Source organism: Hippocampus comes, unplaced genomic scaffold (genome assembly GCF_001891065.2).
Source record: "Hippocampus comes isolate QL1 unplaced genomic scaffold, H_comes_QL1_v1.1 scaffold106, whole genome shotgun sequence".
NCBI lineage: Eukaryota > Metazoa > Chordata > Actinopteri > Syngnathiformes > Syngnathidae > Hippocampus > Hippocampus comes.
Genome location: NW_017842055.1, coordinates 56,549 through 78,553, shown reverse-complemented (window position 1 = coordinate 78,553; position 22,005 = coordinate 56,549). Strand labels below are relative to the sequence as shown.

At 43.6% G+C, this 22,005-nt stretch overlaps 3 protein-coding genes across 6 annotated transcripts; 1 reads left to right on the top strand and 2 right to left on the bottom strand.

Annotated features, from left to right (window-relative positions):
• Positions 1-250: 250 nt before the first annotated feature.
• On the top strand, positions 251-3,790 carry LOC109510262 (bromodomain adjacent to zinc finger domain protein 2B-like). The gene is made up of 6 exons (XM_019860444.1): positions 251-813; positions 1,426-1,637; positions 1,994-2,337; positions 2,456-2,714; positions 3,338-3,492; positions 3,772-3,790. The coding sequence occupies exons 1-6, from the start codon at positions 561-563 to the stop codon at positions 3,788-3,790; spliced, it is 1,242 nt and encodes a 413-aa protein (XP_019716003.1). The 5' UTR covers positions 251-560.
• Positions 3,791-4,813: 1,023 nt separating this feature from the next.
• pdhb (pyruvate dehydrogenase E1 subunit beta) lies at positions 4,814-8,916 on the bottom strand. The gene is made up of 11 exons (XM_019860584.1): positions 8,788-8,916; positions 8,648-8,707; positions 8,037-8,144; positions 7,358-7,420; positions 7,241-7,276; positions 6,957-7,147; positions 6,381-6,475; positions 6,180-6,290; positions 5,840-5,931; positions 5,604-5,745; positions 4,814-5,090 (listed from the first exon to the last, which is right to left on the bottom strand). The coding sequence occupies exons 1-11, from the start codon at positions 8,824-8,826 to the stop codon at positions 4,945-4,947; spliced, it is 1,083 nt and encodes a 360-aa protein (XP_019716143.1). The 5' UTR covers positions 8,827-8,916; the 3' UTR covers positions 4,814-4,944.
• Positions 8,917-9,528: 612 nt separating this feature from the next.
• pxk (PX domain containing serine/threonine kinase) lies at positions 9,529-21,832 on the bottom strand. Of its 4 annotated transcripts, none has more exons than XM_019860561.1 (19): positions 21,147-21,832; positions 19,831-19,881; positions 19,660-19,707; positions 19,196-19,382; positions 18,644-18,721; positions 18,491-18,564; positions 17,798-17,872; positions 17,587-17,691; positions 17,271-17,372; positions 17,039-17,200; positions 16,311-16,428; positions 16,097-16,175; positions 15,447-15,495; positions 15,271-15,348; positions 14,993-15,079; positions 14,819-14,882; positions 14,238-14,297; positions 13,226-13,255; positions 10,956-11,040 (listed from the first exon to the last, which is right to left on the bottom strand). In XM_019860561.1, exons 1-18 carry the CDS (start codon positions 21,246-21,248, stop codon positions 13,239-13,241), a joined length of 1,536 nt encoding a protein of 511 aa, XP_019716120.1. In that variant the 5' UTR covers positions 21,249-21,832; the 3' UTR covers positions 10,956-11,040; positions 13,226-13,238. The 4 variants fall into 4 exon arrangements, with proteins under 4 accessions (XP_019716119.1, XP_019716118.1, XP_019716120.1 ...); XM_019860562.1 differs by having other exon boundaries at positions 10,966-11,046; XM_019860560.1 differs by lacking the exon at positions 13,226-13,255 and having other exon boundaries at positions 9,529-11,040.
• Between the last annotated feature and the right edge of the window lie 173 nt (positions 21,833-22,005).

Genomic DNA, 22,005 nt, shown 5'->3' with positions numbered 1-22,005 from the left:
GAAAAATAAATAAAACCCAAGAAGAAACATATTTTGTTAAAAACATTGGACTCTTATTGTCAGTTATTCATGATAAATCACCACCTGACACAACATAATAAACAGAATGACTCCCGTACCAACAATTAAATCCATAAAGTCAACCACGCTCAATAAAAGATATCTAGATAGCTAGATAGAATATAAACTGTAAATTGCAGTACTAACTCCCTCCATGTCGGGGCGGTAAAACAAGTTGAGGCCGCACACAAATGCGGAAGTTAAATTGTTGGGCTGAGGCCGCTTCCGGTTTACTACATTTGTACTGTTTTTAAATTGGCCAGATGCTACTTGCACGCTGAGAAGCGCTTTCTTTAGATAATGACTGCTTTTAGTACATTCTGAACGCAGTCATAGAGTTGGGGGTTAGGGGGGCGAGTGCGTCGCCTCGTGCCGTTTGCGTGGCCGCTGCGTAGGCTTCACTGCGGTGGGGTTGACGTGTTTGCCCGCAGCTCACGTTAGTGATGGCTGCTGGAATAGTTTCCTTGCAAACTCTGTGACAAGTTCCAAGTCGGTTTACGATGACGAGCGAAGAGGCCAAGAGCACCGCGGCGGTCAACGAAGACGACGACGACGCCTCCGCTCCTCCGTCCGATTCCAACGAACACGATTATGCGGAGACTGAGTTCGCCGACACCTCCACCGCCGCTGAACTCCCAGCGTGCGCCGGGGATGATGAGGATGAGGAGGTGGACGATCTCCCCAAAGTGACCGTACATCGTGGCCGTCGGCGGGCCAAGGCCCAGGAGGACAAGATGTGCTGCTGCTGCAAGGGTGTGTCATGGGAAATGTTCTACTTTTATTGTCTTAACTTATTCGTGTTCTTGGGTCTTGCAATGTACCACTTGGGCCAGTCAGATCACAGGAGAGCAATTTCTACTATCACTAGATAGAACAATATCCACGGTATGTTCACCCCAAGACTCTTTCTCTGTTCCAAAAACACGCACAGTAGTTTGTTTGATCATGCTAAAATGTCTGTATGTGGAATTGTGATTGTTGATTTGTCTAGGTGTGCCCTGTAATTGGCAGGCAACCCGTTCAGGGTGTACCCTGCCTGCTGCCTGAAGTCAGAGAGGACAGGCTCCAGCGTGCCAGAGACCCTCGCAGGGATAAAGCGGTTCAGATAATGGATGGATTTGTTGTTGTCAACGGTTTTAGAGGCATTTTAAGTGTTCATTCCAAATGTAAAAATTCTCAAGATAAAATTGTAGTAAAAGTAGTCATTTCTCAGAAATTCACTCACGACTTCTTTATGACGTGGCCGCTCTTCCTGTAGAATGAGACAATATTTGAGGTAGAGATGTCACAATGCGATCATGACCTCCGCAAGTTACTTTGTCTTTTGGGTATTCTTGTAATCATGAGTCTCCTCACCCCCAACAGGTCAGTTTGAGCGGCAGGGCCGTGGCTTCAACCGGAGGGCTGTGTTCACCTTCACCACACCAGAGGCCGCCCAGTGGGTCTTCCCCGACGCCTGCGCCATCGGCAAAAAGTCGTTTGTGTGCGAAACGTGCGCGCAGGTCATCAGGACGAAATGCTGGCGCAAGAACAACGGGAAGAGGGTCTTGTGGCTCAAACCTGCTGCGGTCAAACAAGTGAGGCAAGAATAACCATTAGCGCCCCTCACAAACTCAAACAAAATAACAGGACAATGGATAAGCACAGACGCTTGTATTAAATAAAAGTTTTTATGCAGTTAGCATTGCCAGTACCAATACCGCATTATGAATTTCAGGGGGCAAAAAGACATTTTGTGCTGCAGCGCCGCTGCTATCTACTGAAAATTATGTCAAAGTGCCCTCGGCCTCCCATTGCGATTGCACGTTTGGACACGTGACATTCGCAATGCGAGCCCGAGGGCACTTTGACATCACATACATATGTAACGTATTATTGCAAAGATTTTTTTTTTTTCCTCGAGTTCCCTTTGAGCAATTGTTTGTGGGCACAGGTGAGCAGCCGCCACAGGAAGAAGGGCCAGCGCATGGGCAAGAAAAGCCGCGCGGCTCTGCTTGTGAGCAAGTCGTGCTACCGCTCGGCCTTCCGGACGCTCTGGTCGGCTAAGGGCGCGCGCAAGCCCATGATGGACTTCCTGAGCCGCGAGCTGCGCGAGGAGATGAAAACACTATCGCGCCACGCCGACAGCCCCTTCCACCAGAAGGTGTCCAGCAAGAAGCTGCTCTCCTTTTTCCCGTGGGCGCGCTGCCTCAGCTGGGTGCAGGAGCATGCGCCGCTCGTCACCACGTGCCTGCGCTCGCTCTTCCCCACCGTCAACGCCCTCGTCAAGAGCAGGCAGTAAGTGCCCAACCGGCGCACATTCAAGTCCATCACTATGAAATTCTCTCATTCAAAACTGTCCCAACCCCAAACTGACGAGATGTCTGTGTGCCTGTGCGCGTGCGCAAATGCGCAGCCAACTGTCGGCGTCGGAGGCGGAGCTTCAGGTGATGCGCCGCAGCGTCCTGACGCTGGCGGTGCCGCTGTTCACCAGGAACATCTGGACCAACAACTTCCTGCAGGCGGCGCTGGGGGCCAAGCTGCGTCTTCAGGGCTGCTCCGGACCCGCTCTGGACACCCTAAACAGCCTGGGCCTGTGCCAGAACAAGGACACAGTGCGCCTGCGCCTACACCGGTTACGTGGCACCGCCAGCGGCGGCCACAACAACAAGGCGGTGAGTCACCAAATTTCTAAAGGCAAACAGGGAGCCAATGTCAAGCCGACAATTTCCTGCACCTGTTCTCGCTGTGCCTGCGCGGGTTTTCTCCCGGGTACTCCGGTTTCCTCCCACATTCCAAAAAAACACGCGTGACAGGTTAATGGAACACTCTAAATTGTTCCTAGGTGTAATTGTGAGCGCAAATAGTTGTCTACATGTGCCTTGCGATTGGCAGGCAACCCAGTTCAGGGTGTACCCCCGCCACTTGCCCCAAGACAGCTGGGATAGGCTCCAGCACGCCCCTGCAACCCTCGTGAGGATACAGATTAGAAAATGGATGGATGGATGAAAAACGTGAATTTGTATCAAATGTAAAAAAAAAAAAAAAACAGTGAGAAACTGTCATATAGGCATGTCCAAAATGGTTAAAATAGAAAAAAGTATAAAACATCAGAATTTTTAAATTCACACAATTGTGTTGTATCTAAAGAATGACATTGATTCATGGTCACGCAAGTGAAATTGGCCCAATCAAAGCTGCAACAGAAAAGCCGGCACTGATTACTTCTTCACATTTCTGCAGATAGTGGACCTCCGTAACTTTTAATGATGACCATTTCATATGTTTTTCTGGCCAGAACGGAGGAGAAAGTCAAGAGCACATGATCGACATGGAGGAAGACGACGTCGAGGATGACGAGGAAGATGAAGAAGATGAGGAGGAGGAGGAGGAAGAAGAAGAAGAAGAAGAAGAAGTGGATGACGAAGAGGAGGAAGCGCGGGTGCGAGAGGAGCTGGAGGAGAGGAGGAGGAGGAGGAGGAAGAAGAGGAAGAGGGAGCGTGAGGAAGAGGAGGATGAAGAAGAGGAGGAAGAGGCGGAGCGGAAGAGGAAGGTGGTGGTGGTGCGTCTGGGCCTGCTCAAGGGACACTCAGAGGTGGGACGGGCCGACCTGTCGGCCCCCTGAGCATTCTGGATAAAAAGGAGAAAAAAAAAAAGATCCCAGGAAAGCACACAACAAACATCAGGACGAGCATTTCAATGTCTCACGTGCATTTTGACACATTTCAAAAGCGTTGCTTTCAACCTGTAAAAGTCAAAATTGAGATCAGGAACGTTGACTTTCTTCCTAAGATTCAAAGAAACAAAAACATACAATTTCAGGACACACAAACTCAAACTGTAACCTTGTAAATAGCAACAATAAAATCATGTTTCAACAGTTGACATGTTTGTTTTTGAACTTGTAGATGTCAACATGAAGTGTCAGTGTTTCTCCAAGGGCTGGGCGATATATCGTATCGAAGTCAAGATGTCAAAAATGACGATATTAATGTCAAAATAAAGACGATATCAGTCACGTCAACTTGCCGCACTTACATTGCATGAAAGTCTCAGTTCAACCAACCGCATTGCTCCTTCCGAGTTTGGCGTTGCATCAACCGTCAAAGGGAGGCAATGGCGATCATCTTGTGGAAGGCCACACTGTTACACCAGGGAGAGCTGGAAAGCATGCAAGAAAGCGGCCCTCGAGGACCAGAGTTTGATTAAACATGAAATCATTTTATATTTAACACTAACTCAATTCCATTTATGTGTAGCGTAATTATTTTTTGCAAACAGTTTTAGAATTAACCTAACAAGCCATTATTTTTTCTTGTTTTCCTACAATCGTACGAGCGGGTACTTGATACATTACCATGAGTGTGGGGTAATGTGTCTTTTTTTATTATTTTCATAGGTTCGTCCATGTTAAAAAAAAAGGCCCCAACTTCTAAAAAAAATTCCACTAGAAACAAATAATGGATGGAAGTGTTTTTTCTTTTAATTGTCGTAACAGTCATTTACAGTGACAGACAACATCCACAGAGCACCAGAACATAGCCTGGCCCACTTTACGGTTTCACCTCCCACTGCCTTAGCCAAGCATTTATTCAGGGTCTTGGGACAAAACCTAATTAATTCCAAAATGTTGCGGATATTTTACCTAATAAATACAGTTCATTTGTTAAACGGGACAACTGGAAAGGTGGATTGTTGATTTTATTTTGGAGTGGAAGAAGAAGGAGGAGGTGATGACTGCAGCGGAACTCGTACGTTCGGATTGTTGATTTTATTTTGGAGTGGAAGAAGAAGGTGATGACTGCAGCGGAACTCTTACGTTCCAAAAACAGCCTCTATTTACAACGTGATTTCCCCCACGTCCGCCGTTTTCTTTTTTTTTTTTTTAAACACGTTTCCTCTGCTTCATACGTTGAGTGTCTTTTTGATGGAGAAGATGATATCTTTGATCTGCGGAACGCTGTTGTCCTCCAGGATCTTGGCGTACGGCATGGGGATGTCCACGCCCGTCACCCTGGTGGCCGGAGCATCCAGGTAGTTGAAGGCTGGCCCTGAACACAAGCACAGACAAAAAAAGGAAAAAACACAAAACATATCACTGAACCTAAAAAGTAAACAGGAAGAGCGATGGTTTTTCCATCACAAAAATTGCAGGGACCTTTAACATTTCCCTGAGGAACCCCATTCGAAGTTGTGTCCAACTGGAAGCATGTTAATGCAACTTTTACACTTCAAGATTAGGACTTGAAATAAACCAAATCATTTTATCCTGGAAGCGTTTTGACTTATTACTTATGAAAATAACCTTTTCTCTAAATTAACTTTCGGCTTTTGAGAGAGAGAGGTCTCAAAAACCAACATTTTTGGGGGTGAAAAAAAGCCGTTCTCAATTATAAACAACCTTTTTGAAAATAAATGACGTTCTTCTCAAAAATAATTTTTTTATCATGAACTTTCTTTGCTTGTTTTGTGATGAACTTTTGCTTCTGATGGGTAATTTTTTACTTTTGGGATGACTTTTGCCAAAAATCTTATTTTGAGACAGACAATACAATATTGCGCACCTTCCATGATCCTGGCGCAAATTTCGGCTCCGACGCCGAACTGTGGCCAGCCGCCTTCCACTGTCACCAAGTGGTTGGTCTTCATCACGCTGGCCTCGATGCTCTCTACGTCCATGGGCCTGATGGTTCGCAGGTTGATCACCTTGTTCGTTGCACACAACAAATATTAGTGTTTGTTTAAAAAAAAAAAAAAAAAAAAAAAAAAAACAGCTGGCAGGACACGTTTGCCTTTGTACCTCGCACTCGATTCCCTCCTTGGCAAGGACGGCGGCGGCATCAAGGCAATGGCCGACGTACCGAGAATGCGACACCAAAGTCACGTGAGAACCTGAGCGACACCATAAGACCGTATCGGGATTAGCGTCAAGGTCGTTTGAGGTCAAAGGCGCAAACCAATCAATAGAGAGAAAACAACACTTTCTGAGAAGACACCAAAAAAAACCCCGGCACATACTAATATATGACAAAACATCAGAAAAAATGATGAAATTTGAATATAAAAATTGTTTAAAAGTAGACAATTAAAAAAAAAAATCTATACAATATAGAAATGAATAAAACAATTTAAATTCTCACCTTGCCTCTCCACCTTGGCCTTGCCGATGGGCACGGTGAAGTCTTTGGACTGGGCCTCGTCGGACATCTCAAAGGGGACGCCGTACATCAGCTCGTTCTCCAGGAACACCACTACGCCAGCCACGGGACACTTCATTATCAGGATTTAAAAAAAAAAAAAAAAACTTTGGTTTGTTTTGATTGATCGATGGCAGAACTCACCTGGGTTGTCGTCCCTGATGGCCGACTTCAGGAGGCCTTTGGCGTCCTCAGAGTTCCACGGACTCACAACCTTCAGACCCGGACAGTGAGCGTACCTGACAACACCGGAGGGGAAAAAAAAATAAAAAATACAAAACACAACAGCATTTTGGAAAAGAGTTTTGTGTTGTACTTTTAAATATGTAAAGCACATCGGGTTACCTTGTGAATGAAATGGGTTATGTCAATAAATCTGCCTCGCCTTTTATCTATTTATTTTTGAATAGGAATTATGATTACTTTTACTTTTGTGATTAAATAGGAAATGGATATCCGACATTACTTGTCTTACTTTGGATTTTTTAAAAACTTTTGCTTTTTTACTTAAGGATTTGTACTCATGCTTATGATGGAGATTATTACTAGTGTTTTGTTATGGACGTTTTAATTGATAGTCGAAGGGGTGAAAATGCCTCAGAGAGTCGATTGGAAGCTAATACTGAACTTCCACTCCTTGACGAAGCAATGAAAAAAAAAAAGCATTTGACTCAACATACCGAGCGTAAATCGCCGAAAATGGACAAAGTAGCAACGCACCAGGCGGCGAAGCACTGCGAGTGCTGCGCGGCGACGCCGGCCGAGGCTCCGTTGGGCCCCCGGAAGACGATGGGCACCGCCTGCAGCCCCCCTGACATGTAGTACGTCTTGGCCGCCGAGTTGATGACCTGGTCGATGGCTTGCATGGAGAAGTTGAAGGTCATGAACTCGCAGATGGGCCTCAGGCCAGCCTGGGAGGGGGGGCAAAGGAAAGAAAAAAACTTTTCCTTTTAGTGGAGTACTTTATTCAGAGGGCAAGTTATCCACCACGGAGAGACGCTTACCATGGCCGCTCCCACCGCGATGCCGGTGAATCCCATCTGGAACATACGACAAAATTCTCAAATACTTCCTCAAATGTGCTGTTGGTTTTTTTTGGGACGTTTTGCACAAGAGCTTACCTCAGAAATAGGAGTGTCAATGACACGCTTGTCGCCGTATTTCTTCCACAGGCCACGACTCACCTACAAGCGACACACACAAACCATCTTTCAGTTGATGCAATATCACGAGAGCCAGTCAACGTAATCACACTTTTGCTGCACGGAAAAGTATCCCACCACACAAATTACAAAAAAACCTATTGGCGGGAAACAACAAAAATAATAGATGACAAGTAGAAAAACAGACAAAACAAAAAATATATTAAATAAATTTAAATGAAAGATAAAAGAAACAGAAATATGTGAACAATACAAAAAATATGTCACTAAAATGAAAGTAGATGAAAAATACCGAATTACAAAAATAGTGTAAAAAAAAAAATGCAAGAACATTTGAAAAAAATGAGGAAAAAAATTAAGGGGTACAAAAATAGAAGGAAAATGCTACAATTTTAAGAATTGAACAAAAAACATTAGAACGCTAAAAAATATACTTTTTTTCTTTAAAATGCGTGTAGCGTGATTTGTTTCCCTCCTAAAAGGTTTTCTTGAAAAAATAAAAATATTTTTTTCAAATCCTATTTTTTCCCTTCAGCTTTCTTCTCGTAAGGTGAAACTTTTTTTAATCATTTATTTTTAAAGATGAGGCTTTGATGGAAAAACGGCTTGTGAAGATGGCGAGGGGACGTTTGCACACCTTGTAGGCACCGTCATACTGGGCTACCTCCTCCCCCAGCAGGAAGACGCGCTCGTCCCTCTCCAGCTCCTCGTCCAAGGCCTGGTTCAGGGCATCTCGCACCGTCACCTGACAACATTTTACACCAGATAATTGACAGGGGGGGGGGGGTAGTGACATCTATTGCTTGATGATTGGTTGATGTCCTTTATCTCAAGGGTTGTCAACGTTTACCGCTACTCTGGTGACTTTTTTTAAATGCAATTCAAGCTAAATTCTGCTTTACTAATGGAAATCATTTTCACATCGTTTTCCATACGAAAAGAAAGGAACCACCAGCTTGTGGCGTTCAGGAATTGTTTTTCAGTTGATGTCATCAGATAATTTTAGCGAAAGATGTTAAGGCTATATTGTAATAAATGGTAAAAGGTTGGGGAGTGAAACAATTTAACAATAGTACAGAAAGACAACCAGCAGAAACGCGTCCTCGGTGGGGAGGCAGCATACTCCAAAGATGTAAAAAAATAATAATAAATTGTACGTCAAAAGTGACGTAAATGTGCCGTCAATTCAAATCACTTGTTAGTTTTGCAGCGGTGACGTTAGCCGAATAACTGCGAGCACTGACTGACCTGAACCGCGGCCGGGGCGCTCCGGTGAAAGGCCCGTCGCCGCAGCACCAACACGGCATTCTGTGGGACGTCAGAGAGACGATATCAACCCTCAACATCACCAATACGACATATCTGACGTCTTTTATATGTTTTCGTACCCTTCCGGAGCTGAGAACGGACTTCACGGACAGCGCCATCTTGAACCTAACCTCGCTTTACCGATAAGAGGGCGAGGCTAGGAAGAGAATGATGAGATTTCAACCAATCCAAGCTGCGGTTTTCCTGCGGTGACCAGGAATTGTGATCACAGAGAGCCAATCAAAGTGGCGTAAATGTTAAACGGGGGCGGAGTGTTATTCAGAGGCTCCAAGGGCACCCTAACGCTGTAACGTTAGTACGCATGCGCAAGCACACAGCTTTAAGGAAGTAGGAACGTCGGCCACAATACAGTACAGTATTAGGTACCACTGAACAAACCACCTCATCCAGGGCAATTTATATTCCATTTCAAAATTTGGACAACCAAATATAGATCACGGGCAGAGAATGTTGACGTTATCCATACTTAATAAAATCTAACATTTATTCAGAACTGTTTAATCATAATTATAACATATACACTACTACTGTACAATAGTCCATCCATTCATTATTTGATTCAAAACCCCTATTTTTTATATTTTACATGCACCTAAAAAAAATAATAATTTAAGTCCATACATTATCTTTTTTAAACCTCATCCATCTGACCAATAGTTGTTTTTTTTTGGAAAACTCAGATGTTGCCTTTGAGAACAAATGTTTGCCAAAACACTGAAAATTACACATAGAAATAAACAGGTATTTTTTAGACTGCGCTTTGAACTGTGGGGGTGAACAAAATTTAAGACGGTGTATTATTATGCTCAAAGCATCACACACTTTATTGTTTAATATTGAAGTCACAAATTTTGCCTTTAAAGGGTAAAGTGCTGCAGAGGAACATTCGGCCACAATTCAAGTGGAATGCAACAGGGCGCAAAAACAAGCCACATACATTCAAACAATTGCTGACGCTTGGAAAAAAAAAATGCCCTCCCAAGTCCAATCTGTAATGTTAAACACAGACATTCATCTATAGGCACAGGGATCATATCACACATATATGGCACAATAAAAGAATAATAAAAGCTCTGATGGTGCAAACCTTTTCGCATGACATGAGTAGACATTGTTTTATATATATCTTTTTAAAAAAGTCATACAAGGACAGTTCTTGGAAGTCTTGCAATTGACATGAGCAAGCACACAGCTGATGTGGTTCAGTTAAACATGTCTTGAATGGGTTGAACATATATACAACTGCTGTATAGAAAAATATGTTATCTCCAACTGTTGTGACTTTTCACTCTTGGCCAAAGCAAGTTTCTGTGCTTGTTTTGCAGTTAAGATGACACAGATTTTCCATTGGATTAAAAAATAAGTTTTGCCAATCTTTTTTTTGGGGGTTGGGGGGGGGGGGGGGGGGGGGTTACAATATGGAGGTACTTTCAACTGGATGTTTCTGCACTGTATAAAGAAATACAATGTAAATTATTTTCATTCATATTTACGGCAATGGTCCCTCCTTTGTTTTTGGACATTCTGCTCGAAAATGCCAGCAGAAACACAAACTATAATTTCTTTTTTTTGCATTTTTAAAATATAAAATATGAAAAAAAGTCTTTTGTTTATTTTTGTTGAGAAACTTACACTGGAGATACATGCTCTTATTGGACATTTTTCCATAAAACTTTTTTTTTTTTTTAAATGAAGAAAATGGAAATTTTTGAGAAAAAAAACATCATTTTGCTTGTTTGCCCAATTTACAAGGAATTTTTTGTTTTATTTAATTTTAGAAACGCTTTCTCTAGATAATACGTCTCGGTCAGAGCGAAGATGACGTTCTAGTTGCAGAGTTGCAGGCTGGGCAATCAGGAAGCCGCCATAGCAACAGATGTCTGGATCGAGAACAATCTGGAAGAAAGCAGCTGGGTGTTATCTTCGCCACACAAGGTCAACCTTCACATTTCCAGCATTTGGCAGGTGGGAGCTTGTTTCGGCTCCGTTCCCAATGTCAAAAAACAAAAACAAACAAACCCAAAAAAAAAAAAAATCCCGGATCGGGATGCGAAAGTAAACACGGGGATTGTTTTGTAAGGGATTTGTCTTCACATGTCAGGGAGCGTTGGAGGACAGCGACGGTCAGAAGACGGGCCGGCTGCGGTCTTCGGTCTGGGCCTTCTTCAGGTTGCCTTTGCTGAAGGCCTGGATGGAGCTCAGCAAGGCGGCGCGACCTCCGGGAAGAGGCCCGGCCGCGGAGAAGGAGCAGGAGGACGAGGAGGACGAGGAGGTATCCAGCGCGGGAAGGGGAGGAGGTGCGGGAGGACCACCTGGACCAAAAGGGGGACAACCAAAACACCCGACGGATAAGAGAATGGAACAAACGTGAGAAAAAAGCTCTCTTTCTGCAATTGCGCAAAGATGAAACGAAAGGGGTTAGGCATCAGCTCCTTTCACGCCACCTGTTTTCACCTCCAGTGAGCGCAACGTCCGCTTGAAACCGCAAGTCTTTCCTCACTGTCTGACATGAAATCAGACTAAACGTTTCCTGTTCTAGGTCAATTAGGATAACCCAAATTATTTCTATATGCTCTCAGTCAGAATGACGAGAAGACCATTTGTCATGACCTTTTTTCAAAGTCTGAAGTTTACAAGCATCAGTGGTTGCCTTTAACCCTTTCATACACCCCGTAACCTGAAAACACGGGACGCTGTCCACTGTAGTTAAGCGCTGTCCCTGAAAGGGTGTAAAACTCTGTAACTTGTGTCCAACATTTTCAATATCCTTCCACACGTTTCTCACAGTAGTTAGCAGGAATGTTGGCCTGACAGAACTGGTAGAACTGAGCCAAACTTACAGGCTGCCTTGCTCAGAAGCCATCTTTTCAAGTCTGCCCATCAATTTTTAATCGATTGAGATCAGGACTTTGTGGCGGGCGCTCCGAAAACAATGACTTTGTTATCCCCCCCCAACATGATGCCGCCACCCCCGGATTTCACAGTTGGGATGTTCAAACTTTTGAATGTTTCTTCCTGGCAGAGTGGCCATGTCATGAAAAGACTGGACGCAGTCTTTGCAACATCTTCAGCCTGCGCCTTCACGAGATCTTCCGCTTTTGTTCTTGGGTTGGTCTGCGCATTTCGGATAATTAATTTGCAAAATTGGTGGAAGGGAATGATTACGGCACCTTTGGGTATCTGGCAATTACGCCCAAGGATGAACCAGACTTGTACAAATCCACAATTCCCTTCCTGATATCTTGGCTGAATTCCCCACAATGTTGCATAAGAAAGCAGTGTCTTTCAGACACGCCTTGAAAAACATCCACAGGTGTGTCTTTAATGGCTGCAAATGAAACCAATAAACTTTTCAGACGTTTCCAAAGACAGACATGATCATCTGTTTTTTTTTCCCCACGTTGCTTACAGGCTTTTTAATCTTCGTGGCAGTAAACTTGTGACTTTGAAGAAAGTCATGAAAAAAATCCGACAAAAAAAATCCATCTCTCATTAAACTGGAATGAACCTAAAACAGAAAAGTTTGCTCTGAATTGCTGTTTTATATCGTATATGTAAACTTTTGGTTTTAACAGGAGCTATTCTTTACCTCCAGCTAGAATGGAGCAGAAAGAAAGCTGATTGAGACTAACCTTTGGCGTTTTCAAGGTATAAATGATGTCTTTTGAAATTAGAAAAGTGAAACGTATTCAACAACCAAAAAGGAGGACTTCGATAATGTAGCTTTTGTGGAACAACACAGTGATTGTTCACCAGTCTGGCAGCAAAAAGCTTAGGACACAAAAGGACATTAAAAAAAAAAAAAAAAAAAAAAAAAAAAGAAGGCAGCATGCTAAGAGCCCAAGCAGACAAACAGACACTGTAGGTCACAATCTCCAATGAGAAGGTATCAGTTCGAATGGGCTCGTATGACGTAACGTTGCTTCATTGCAGATTGTGAGGCTTTTGAACGCCGTCGGCTTCCGAGCAAGCTGCACTCGCACTCTCATTGAATTCTCATCGAGATTTCATCGATCTCTCGTTGGCTGCGTTGGGATTCATTCCCTATTTATCACCAAATGGGGATTTTTCAATCGTAGGCAATTTAGTTGACCAAAACGGCCACTACAAATCCCAACATGGTGATTACGGAAGTGGGAAATGAGTAAATGAGAATCACCACGTGGCTTTTTTTTTTTTTTTTTTACAGCAGACTATCATCAGCAAAATAGTTTCGAGGACACACAGCTGCAACTATTTGATATATAAGAGGGGAGTGGGTATACTACACAGCACCGCGCTACACAGGGCACTCCGAAAGCAGCCACTGAGTTCTCGTTCACGTCCTTTTGCTTCGTTTGTGCTAACAGCTCTTGCTGGGAAGCTTGTAAGTACGACAGCTTTTATTTATTTATTTATTTTTTTAAAGCCCACCACTGACAGCCACCAGCATCATCATTGACGTCATCATCATCATCATCATCATCATCAAGGTGGGAAAAAAAACATTTACTTTACCCCAATGACACGGTCAGAATGGAGCATGCTCTACGGTGGTGACGCACGGGATAGAGAGAGAGACCACAAATAAATGAGCCATCAGCAATGAGACAGCAACAAGAGGAAGACAGGATCAAGTGCTGAGTACATTTTGCATGTTGTTTTTTGTTTGTTTGTTGTTTTTTTTGAGGGGGTGCAACATATTCATGATCCATTAACATGATCCACTGGTGAAAGGACACTTTGTTCCTTCTCCTCTTTCATCTAGAACTCCTTCAAACAACAAAACATATGAGGGAAAAGTGGTTACGATTGCACGACTGTCCGTGTTTTTATGTATTGTATTGTATTGTACTGTATTGTCTATTTGATCAAATCTGTGCTGCCATCTTGGATGATGTCACAACGCCCACTTCACAAGACCCTAGTTGAGTCTGCGTGATTTGATTTCTCATTTGCTTTTGTCCATGACGTGTCTGTCAGGGGGAGAAGTTTTACTTCAATCTTGTTTAAAAATACATACAGTGACACCTTCACTATTGAGCGACCTGATATTTGAATCTTTTGGCAACACAAGCTGTGATTCAGCTGTTTTGGGGGTTTTTGGGTCAAATTTTAGCTACGAGTGGTAAATGGAGGCGGACAACTTTGCAACAAGCAACGGATAATTAACACCCACCGCACATCCCCAAAGAGGGTAAAAACTTGTTTGCTTCAAGCTGTTTATCGCTATTCCAATTCGAATTCTATGTATGAAAAAAAAAAAACAAATGATTAAGATTTAAAAAAAAAGTTTTTCATCTCTACTTTGCGTTCCGTGCCTGCACTTTGTCGCCAGCATGCAGGAATTGTACGTAGGTGGATTTTTCGATAGAAGTTGAGACGACATCGAAAGCGTCGGACATCGTCTGCTCGCTTGTGAAGAAGACAATCCGCTGACACGAATATCTGAGACAAAACTAGCTGCTGAAAGGAGGAAGAGGACAGGCAAGAAGTCAGACCGCAGGGCAAGGTAGACAAACGAACAGACCTGTGGTGGGCGGCGGCGTGGGGGACGAGGGACACGTGGGAGGGGAACTAGCGCCTGAGCTGGAAGACACAACAATGGGAAGAAAAAAAAAAAAAAATCATTCATTCAATTTTTTTCAGGTTCTAGTTTACATTTTAAATAATATTTGGGCAATTTATTACATTCCAGTTGAAATTATTTGCAATTGATTTCATTTTGTACTTTCATTACCGGTACATTAATTTGGCCAGACAAATCTGAATGTTAGTCATTTATAAAGACATGAATTCTCATGATTTTTGCTGCCCTTTTTTTGGCCACACACAAATTGCATTCTGTCAAAATATTACCGTTTAGTTGTTTGAAATTGCAGAAATATTTAGCTGCAGTAGCTAGAACAATTTCGTATTAAAACATTTTTCATTGCATTAGATTATTTATTTTATTGATTTATTTAATTGATTGATTTTTAAAATAATTATTATGTTTGACTTTTCTTTTTTTAATTATTGACACTTCAAAATTTTTTTATTTCGAATGTGGACCTTTTTTTTTTTTTTTTTCCCTAGAAAAGCCGAACCCAAAAATCAACAGTTACCCACCAGAGTTATTGTTGTTCCGGACAGAGACATCGTCGTCGTTTTCACACGTCGACTGCTTGCATTTCTGCAAAGGAGCCACAACGTTGCGTAACCGGCGTGTGCCATGTTGCGTTGGTGTTACGAGAAATACTTCAAATCAGTGTCAAGACGACAGGAAGTTGGATGACTTCCTACCTTCCTGGCCAGAATCTTCCTTCTCTTCCTCTCCTCTTCGGAGCCGTGATGGGACTGCGCTCTGGTCAGCCTCTTGTGCTGGTGCAGCTTTCAGCAAAACAAAAACAAAGGCGACAAATGACTTAATTCCTATGAATCACGGTGCACAAGAGCGGCGCGCCCGAGCGGGGGGTGAATGTAGCTGGGAATAACGCCACGTGAACGTCATGAGGGTGAAAAGGGTGTGGGACATGGTGAGGGTTGGGTTTTTTTTGGCTTCTATTTCAAGATCAACCCACCATTTTCTGCTCCTCCTGCAAACGTTTCTCCACACGCTCCTTGGCCGCCCTCAGGGCTTCCTTCAGCCTGCTCGGCACCTGGGTGGATGCATGAGCATCCATAACGTGCGATATCACGTGGAATGGAATTCCTACATTCAAATGCAGCATGCGCATCACACGGCCGCGTTTTTTACCCGAATCTGCGCTTTCTCCGAGTGCGGTAGTGGAACGTCGCTGAACAGCCTGCACCGACGGAAACAGAAAAAAAATTGTTACTGTTTGCGATACACGACACCAAAAAACATGTTGTGCGCATGTAACATAAGCAATGAGCATGTTGCACAGCGCACAGAAGCAAGTTCTAAACTCTACACACGTGACATAGAGGTAAAAAATTATTAATGAAATTAATCAACTATTTTCATAACCGATTATATTGTTTAGAGATATTTGTATGCTTTGGAAAACATCATTTATGAGTTTTCGCTTATTTTGTGACACGACATGAACCAAATCAGTCACTGAATCAATGAATTTATGTTTGTACGTTTTTCTGTCAATTAGACTTCATGACCTATTCTTTAAATGAAAGGATAGAAAGTGGACGTGTTTTGTTTTTTAAATCCAATTCAACGACAAATCACAAAATAAATCGAAAGTATAATCAATTGTTAAAATCATACTACTGCACATAAACATGTTACGTACTGTACTCACAACACGCCGTTAAAACGGGTCACGCACTGAACACGACACACGAGGAATGACTTGTACTTGAAACATTAACAATAACATTGCATTCGAAACACGCGGCGTCCTCGACAAACACAAAAAGAAAACTTACGGTGTCTGGATGAGCTGCGACACTGTTGGCATCCCTGACTTGCAGGCCTCTGTCGACAAGATGGACTGCAGCACCGACACTACACACGCACGTACACATATATAAGAGCAGTGTGTGTGTGTGTGTGTGTGTGTGTGTGTGTGTGTGTGTGTGTGTGTGTGTGTGTGTGTGTGTGTGTGTGTGTGTGCGCGCGCGCGCGTGCAAGTATACTAACCCACAGCGGTGTAGGGGATGTCGGGATAATTGTCCACAGGGACGTTGTCAGGCGGTCGGCCGTAAGTGATCTCGTAAAGTAAATGTCCAAAGCAGAAGACGTCCATGCTTTCGATCGTCTACAGAAAAACACACATTTCCACTCAAGTTCCCAAATATGTTGCCGTATGCTATAAATGTCTATGCAGCGAAGGATTCGCATATTGCAGTCCTTATTCTCTTTGCGCTGTGGAAACAACTGCAGTCAGAATATGCTGAGGACCTTCTCTGCCTTTTCTTCTTGGTCTTGAACAGGGAGGTTTAAAAAAAAAAAATACAAAAATATCCCTCTTCAGACCTATTGTGTACCTCTAAATTTGATTTTTAAGAAACCACCGAGCCTGAGGAAGAACAACCGAATAGGGAGAGAAGAAGCTACCGATGAGACTTCTCGTTCTGACGTGTTTAGCTTGTGGAATATCTACCTCTGGAAATGAAATACAGCATTTCTCGAGGCTGTGGCTTTGATCAGGTTCAGTGAATTGAGGCTACATTCAAGTTTTACTAGCAGTTCAAAACTTCAAACTCCTCCTCTAATTACACCGCATCGATCGCAGTAGCTCTTAGTGCTGCTTGTAGCGGAGGTGTGCGGTGCCGCAATGAAAGCGCACCTAACGTGCCTCAAGTCGAGGTTCGTAAGTAGTCATGAAAAAATGGACGCGGAAGCGTGGGAACCCTGAAAATACGTACGTTAATCTTCCTGAAATGGGTGACGGCGGGTCGCAGGGCCGAGGGAACTCCCAGCATGCCGTTCTCCACGTCCGTCAGGCGACACACGCCCTGCTCCAACATCACATTGGAGGCCTGCAGGTGGCCGTAAAAAAGCCCGCCGTCGTGGAGGAGTCGGAGGCCCTGAGCGCACAAAAGTAGAGTTGACTACAAGTCAGTGTCGATGTGCGTGCGTGTCCGCGGGCGCGCGTACCTCCAGTATCTGTCGGCCGTAGAGTTTGATTTCCGACAGTTCGAGAGGCTGACTCTTTTTGGGGTTGCCGTACTTTTTCAGGTAGTTCTCTCTGGGCTTCACCTGACACAAACATTTGACTCATGACTTATGTGCCGTATGCAAACAAGTCACATATGGTCCACAAACGTTGTAGTTCATAAGTTGACTTTGCTAACTTTATTAAGGCAGTTCATGAGAGTGTAGTTGCTTTTTTTTTTTCCTGCAATGATTGACTCACGTCTTGAACACGCTTAACGCTGCTTTCAGGAAAAGTGGGACTTGTGAGGCTTCTTACCTTACAGATGTGATCTCGCAGGGAGCCGGCCTCGCTGAAAGGTCGGATGAGAAGCGCCGTAGACTCGCTCGTGCTGGAGAACAGCAGCGGACACACGTAAGGACTCTGGAAAGAAGCGACGAGGCGCTTAGAAATCCGTTTCACACGGAAGCCACCCAAGGAGGGATACCGCGCCATCGTGGAGACATCCCATAATATGAGGCGTACGTACAGAGAGGCTGGTGAGGAGCTTCATGGTCGACTGCAGGTCTTTGTCAGACAGGAACTTGTCAGGGCCCAAGTCCACCTACACGCACATTAACATGACAGTGTTTAATTCATTTCAATTTGGAGAAATTCTGATTTGAAGCGCAGCCAATTGACAAAATAACGGCCAAAGAGAGTTGCTTTGGCCACGACAAAGTCATTGAGACACGTGAAAACAAATACTCGCGGGCATATATTCTTTCGTCTTTGGCTAATTTTGCTGCAGCTTACGGATGCGTTTTGACCGTCTATGTGTATCACACTGCCCCAGGCGGGCAAGGCGCTCATGCTGTCTAATTGAATTGTAGTAAAAAAACGTGGTAAAATTGAGCCATTTTTATATTCAAGCCAATTATGCATGTTTTTATAATGTACATTGGAGAGCTATATAAATAAAACACACACACACACACACACACACACACACACAGACACACACACACACAGAATTACATTTTCTTGGAGGAGGTTGGAACGGATTAATGTCATTTGCACAGACTGCATTGGGAAAATATGATTTGAGATGTGCGTCTTTTGGGTTCCAAGTATGGCCAGGAACAAATTCAACTTGTCTCTCAAGGCACCGATGCATTAATATTTAATACGGTGCATCATCTTTCAAATGAACAAAAATGTGTAGTTGTGGCGTGGCACTCACCCAGCTGAGCAGGTACCTCTCCTTGACTTGTTCTTTGTTTTTGACCAGGAAATACTTTTTCCTGATCCTCCAGCCTGCAAAACAAGAAGATTGTGTTGCTGGAGCGCTGCTATGGAGCCTGATGAGCATTTTGGGACCACGGTGGCATCGTACCAAGGTCTCGGAGTGGCTCCATCACCACCCACTTGGGATCTGAGCGGAAGAACATGGAGACCTGCTGCAGGGCGATCTCTAAAAGACAAGCACATTTTTTTGTTAAACGCTGTTTTTTTGTTGTTTTTTTTTTTTTCTCAAATTTGCCAGTGTGTGTTTTTTTTTAAATTGGAAAAATAGCACAATAGCAATTGTCAGTCATCCAGGATCATGGCTCAATCAATCGTACGGGACTTTTCTTGTTCAGTGGATAAGGTGCTTTTTTTTGCCCCATTTTTTTTTTAACTTAATTAAAACTTAACTAAATTTTAGTGTGATACTAGTGATATATGCCCGGTGTTTTGTTATATTGTCTGTGTACATGTGTAGCTGTAACATTTTGTGTTTAAAGATCAATTGCTTCAACATTCACAGCTCCCGCAACATTGATGCAAGTTTTGTGAGCCCGCCTATGGCATTTCGCATTGTGCGTCGGCATCTAAACTAAGTTGAGGTACCGATATAGTTCCTCTGGGAAAGTGAAAGGAAAAGGGAAAATTGCCAGGAACCCACCTGTGTAGTTGGCAGAATAGTTGTTGGGGTCCAGAAATTTCTTGACGGGCAGGGCGGCGCACAGCAAAGGATGCTGGGTAACGGCGTCCAGATAGGCCTGCAGGCCGCGCTGCCTCTCGGCGATGAACTCGCGGTCCATGTTGCCGATCAGCTTCTTGGGCGGGAGGGGAAGGCTGACGCCGCACACCTGTGGAGCACAAGCACATGCTGAGCTTTTTTTTTTTTTGTTTTGTTTTACTTTAATCATGCTTATGCGCAGCATTGTTGTAAGAAACAGGAAGCGAATGGGGAAAACCTCAGCAAAAAACTTGGCAGTATCCTGTTATAAGAAGGTCAAAGACCGAACCTCCTCAGAATGGCCCATTCGGTTCCCATACTCATTGGATTTACTACTGCCTTGACATGTTTTTATTTTTGTTTGTGTCTTTTTGTTTTTTAGCTCTTGCAGCTGATTCATGACTCACCATCAGACTGTTGTTGAGAACGTCAAAATCACTGTAGCGGCGGATGACCTGGGGAACAAACACAAACACACAGACACACTTAGTGGAAGTGGAATTGGGGCTGTGAATGGTTCTTTTCCTCCAAAGGGATGGAAAACCCGATGTGTAGTAGTTTTTGATGAATGGTCTTACCTGCCAGCTGTTCTCTGAGGACACTCCCCTCTGTACTCGAATGATGTACTCCTACATGCACACAAAGCAAAAGGGGACAATGTCAAAAAGGGGAGGGAGGCTTGTGGTTAATATTTTGCATTATGGATATGATCAAAGAAAATAACTACTTTATTCATCCCTTGGGGAAAGCTAATGGAGAGCTACTTGATTCAATTATAGGCAATCTGTCAAAAAATATATATGTTCCCCTTATTTCTGTGCAAGTTAATGTTTGGGGTGGGAGGGACTTGCGGTGAAAATGTTTCAAAGCTTGTTTATTATTAGGAAAAAATGGCTTTGAATTATGTCACTGCAATTTTCTTTATGTTTCAGCGAAATGTGTGTGCGTGTGTTTGTTTGATTTTTTTTTTGTTTTGTTTGTCCGTTTCCTTTTTATTTTCATCTCCCCCAGCCCTTCTACGCAGCTTTCCTATTGGCTGTCATTAGTTGGTGTACCTAATTAAGTAGCCTTCCGATGTGAAAAAATAAATTAAAACAATCATCGAAACACGTCACCAATGGAGCAATAAGCAGGAGGTGTTTTGCTTCCGTCACATGGTGATCATAAAAACGTTGGTGAGACACATCCGCTGTCCATTCGGATGAGAAAGACAAACATCGGCCACCAGTGCGAGGTTTGGCTGGCATTTGGCGTTAGCATGCTAAGCTAAATGTCAGCCTCAGCTGATCCCAGCCGGAATCTTGTCAACAACTGCCCAACATATGCGTCCATTATCGGACACGGGAAACAACCGTTGCGAATTAACGCATTAGATATTTTTTATTTATATTAGCGCGGCTCATTTGATCTGTGACAAATGATCGTCAAAAGCTCGAGGTATGCAAGCAATAAAAGCAATGGGCCGTGAGTCACAATCAGCAAGTAATTTCTTTCCACATTGCAACAGAAGCTTCCAGGAAATTGCTTCATCACGGTGGCAGTACTTTGATCCAACCGTAGCCGAAAAAAAAATCTCCCTCGCATGCGGCGGGAAACCTTATTTTAATATTCGTTGATCCAGTTTCAATAATGCCACTTTGCCATATATTGAGGACGACGGGCGTGTCCGATAATGGAAGCAGATAACCTGGGGACGAATGTCCATAACGGAACCAGGTATCGCGCCGACGAACGTCACTTTTCGCGGCGATGACAACAACGAGCGTGTCCGATAATGGAACCGTGAACAAACGGTTACGTCCCCGTGAATTCGCCTGAGCCAATCGTCCCAGTTGTGTGGCACAAAACGCGGACACCTACGTGACTCTCTCGCCGGTAAAAATGGGGCGCTCACCGTGTGGGACTGGAGGTTCTGGCTGGCTTCGATCGCTGCCGTTAGCGGGACGGTGTCGTCCAGGAGTAGCTGGCCGGGGATCGGCTTCGCCCGGAAAGACATCCCGGACGTCGGGAGGTAGGCAACCGGCGACAATCCAAAACGGGTGCCTGGGGCTGGCAGCGTGTCGTTGCCTAAACGAAGACGCTCAGGCTGGCGCGAATAGCCTAGCAGTTTCGCTTCAGCGTAATGAAAAATCAATTCTGCTTTCGTCGGCTGAAATGAGACTTGATCAGAGGTTCAATAATCATAGGGCGGGCGCGCTACCGCCACCTGGAGGAAGCAAAATCCATTTATGATGAACGTATGCACAGAGAGAGAGAGAGAGAGAGAGAGAGAGAGAGAATCAAAATATAAACATGACGTAGTGGACGTCGAATTACTTAAAAGAAACGTCAAATTAATTTTGATTCAACAATATATGTATCGCATTCGCTGGTGATAATATAAAAACAACACGAGAAAAATAAAACACGGCTGGCATAGGGTGGAATCACCCTAACTACAAAATCATCACTTTTCAGGAAACCCAAAAATGGCATGTTCGCTGAGTGCTTAGGATTGCATTGTAAAAGAAAGAAAGCGATTTTAACACTTTTGCTTGGTCAGTAATTTGTTTAAAAAAAAAAAAAACAGGTACATGTGTAGTGACCAAAAATGTGTTTGTGAAAAAATATAAAAGTGACTAAATTATTACATATGAGGTTCCAGTCCGACACATACACAATCGCCCTGCATTGCTCTTGAATTTGAAGTCAGAAGTCAAGCAAAATTGTGGCAATAACATATTTAAGTAAAGAACTACTGTTCAAATTCTGTA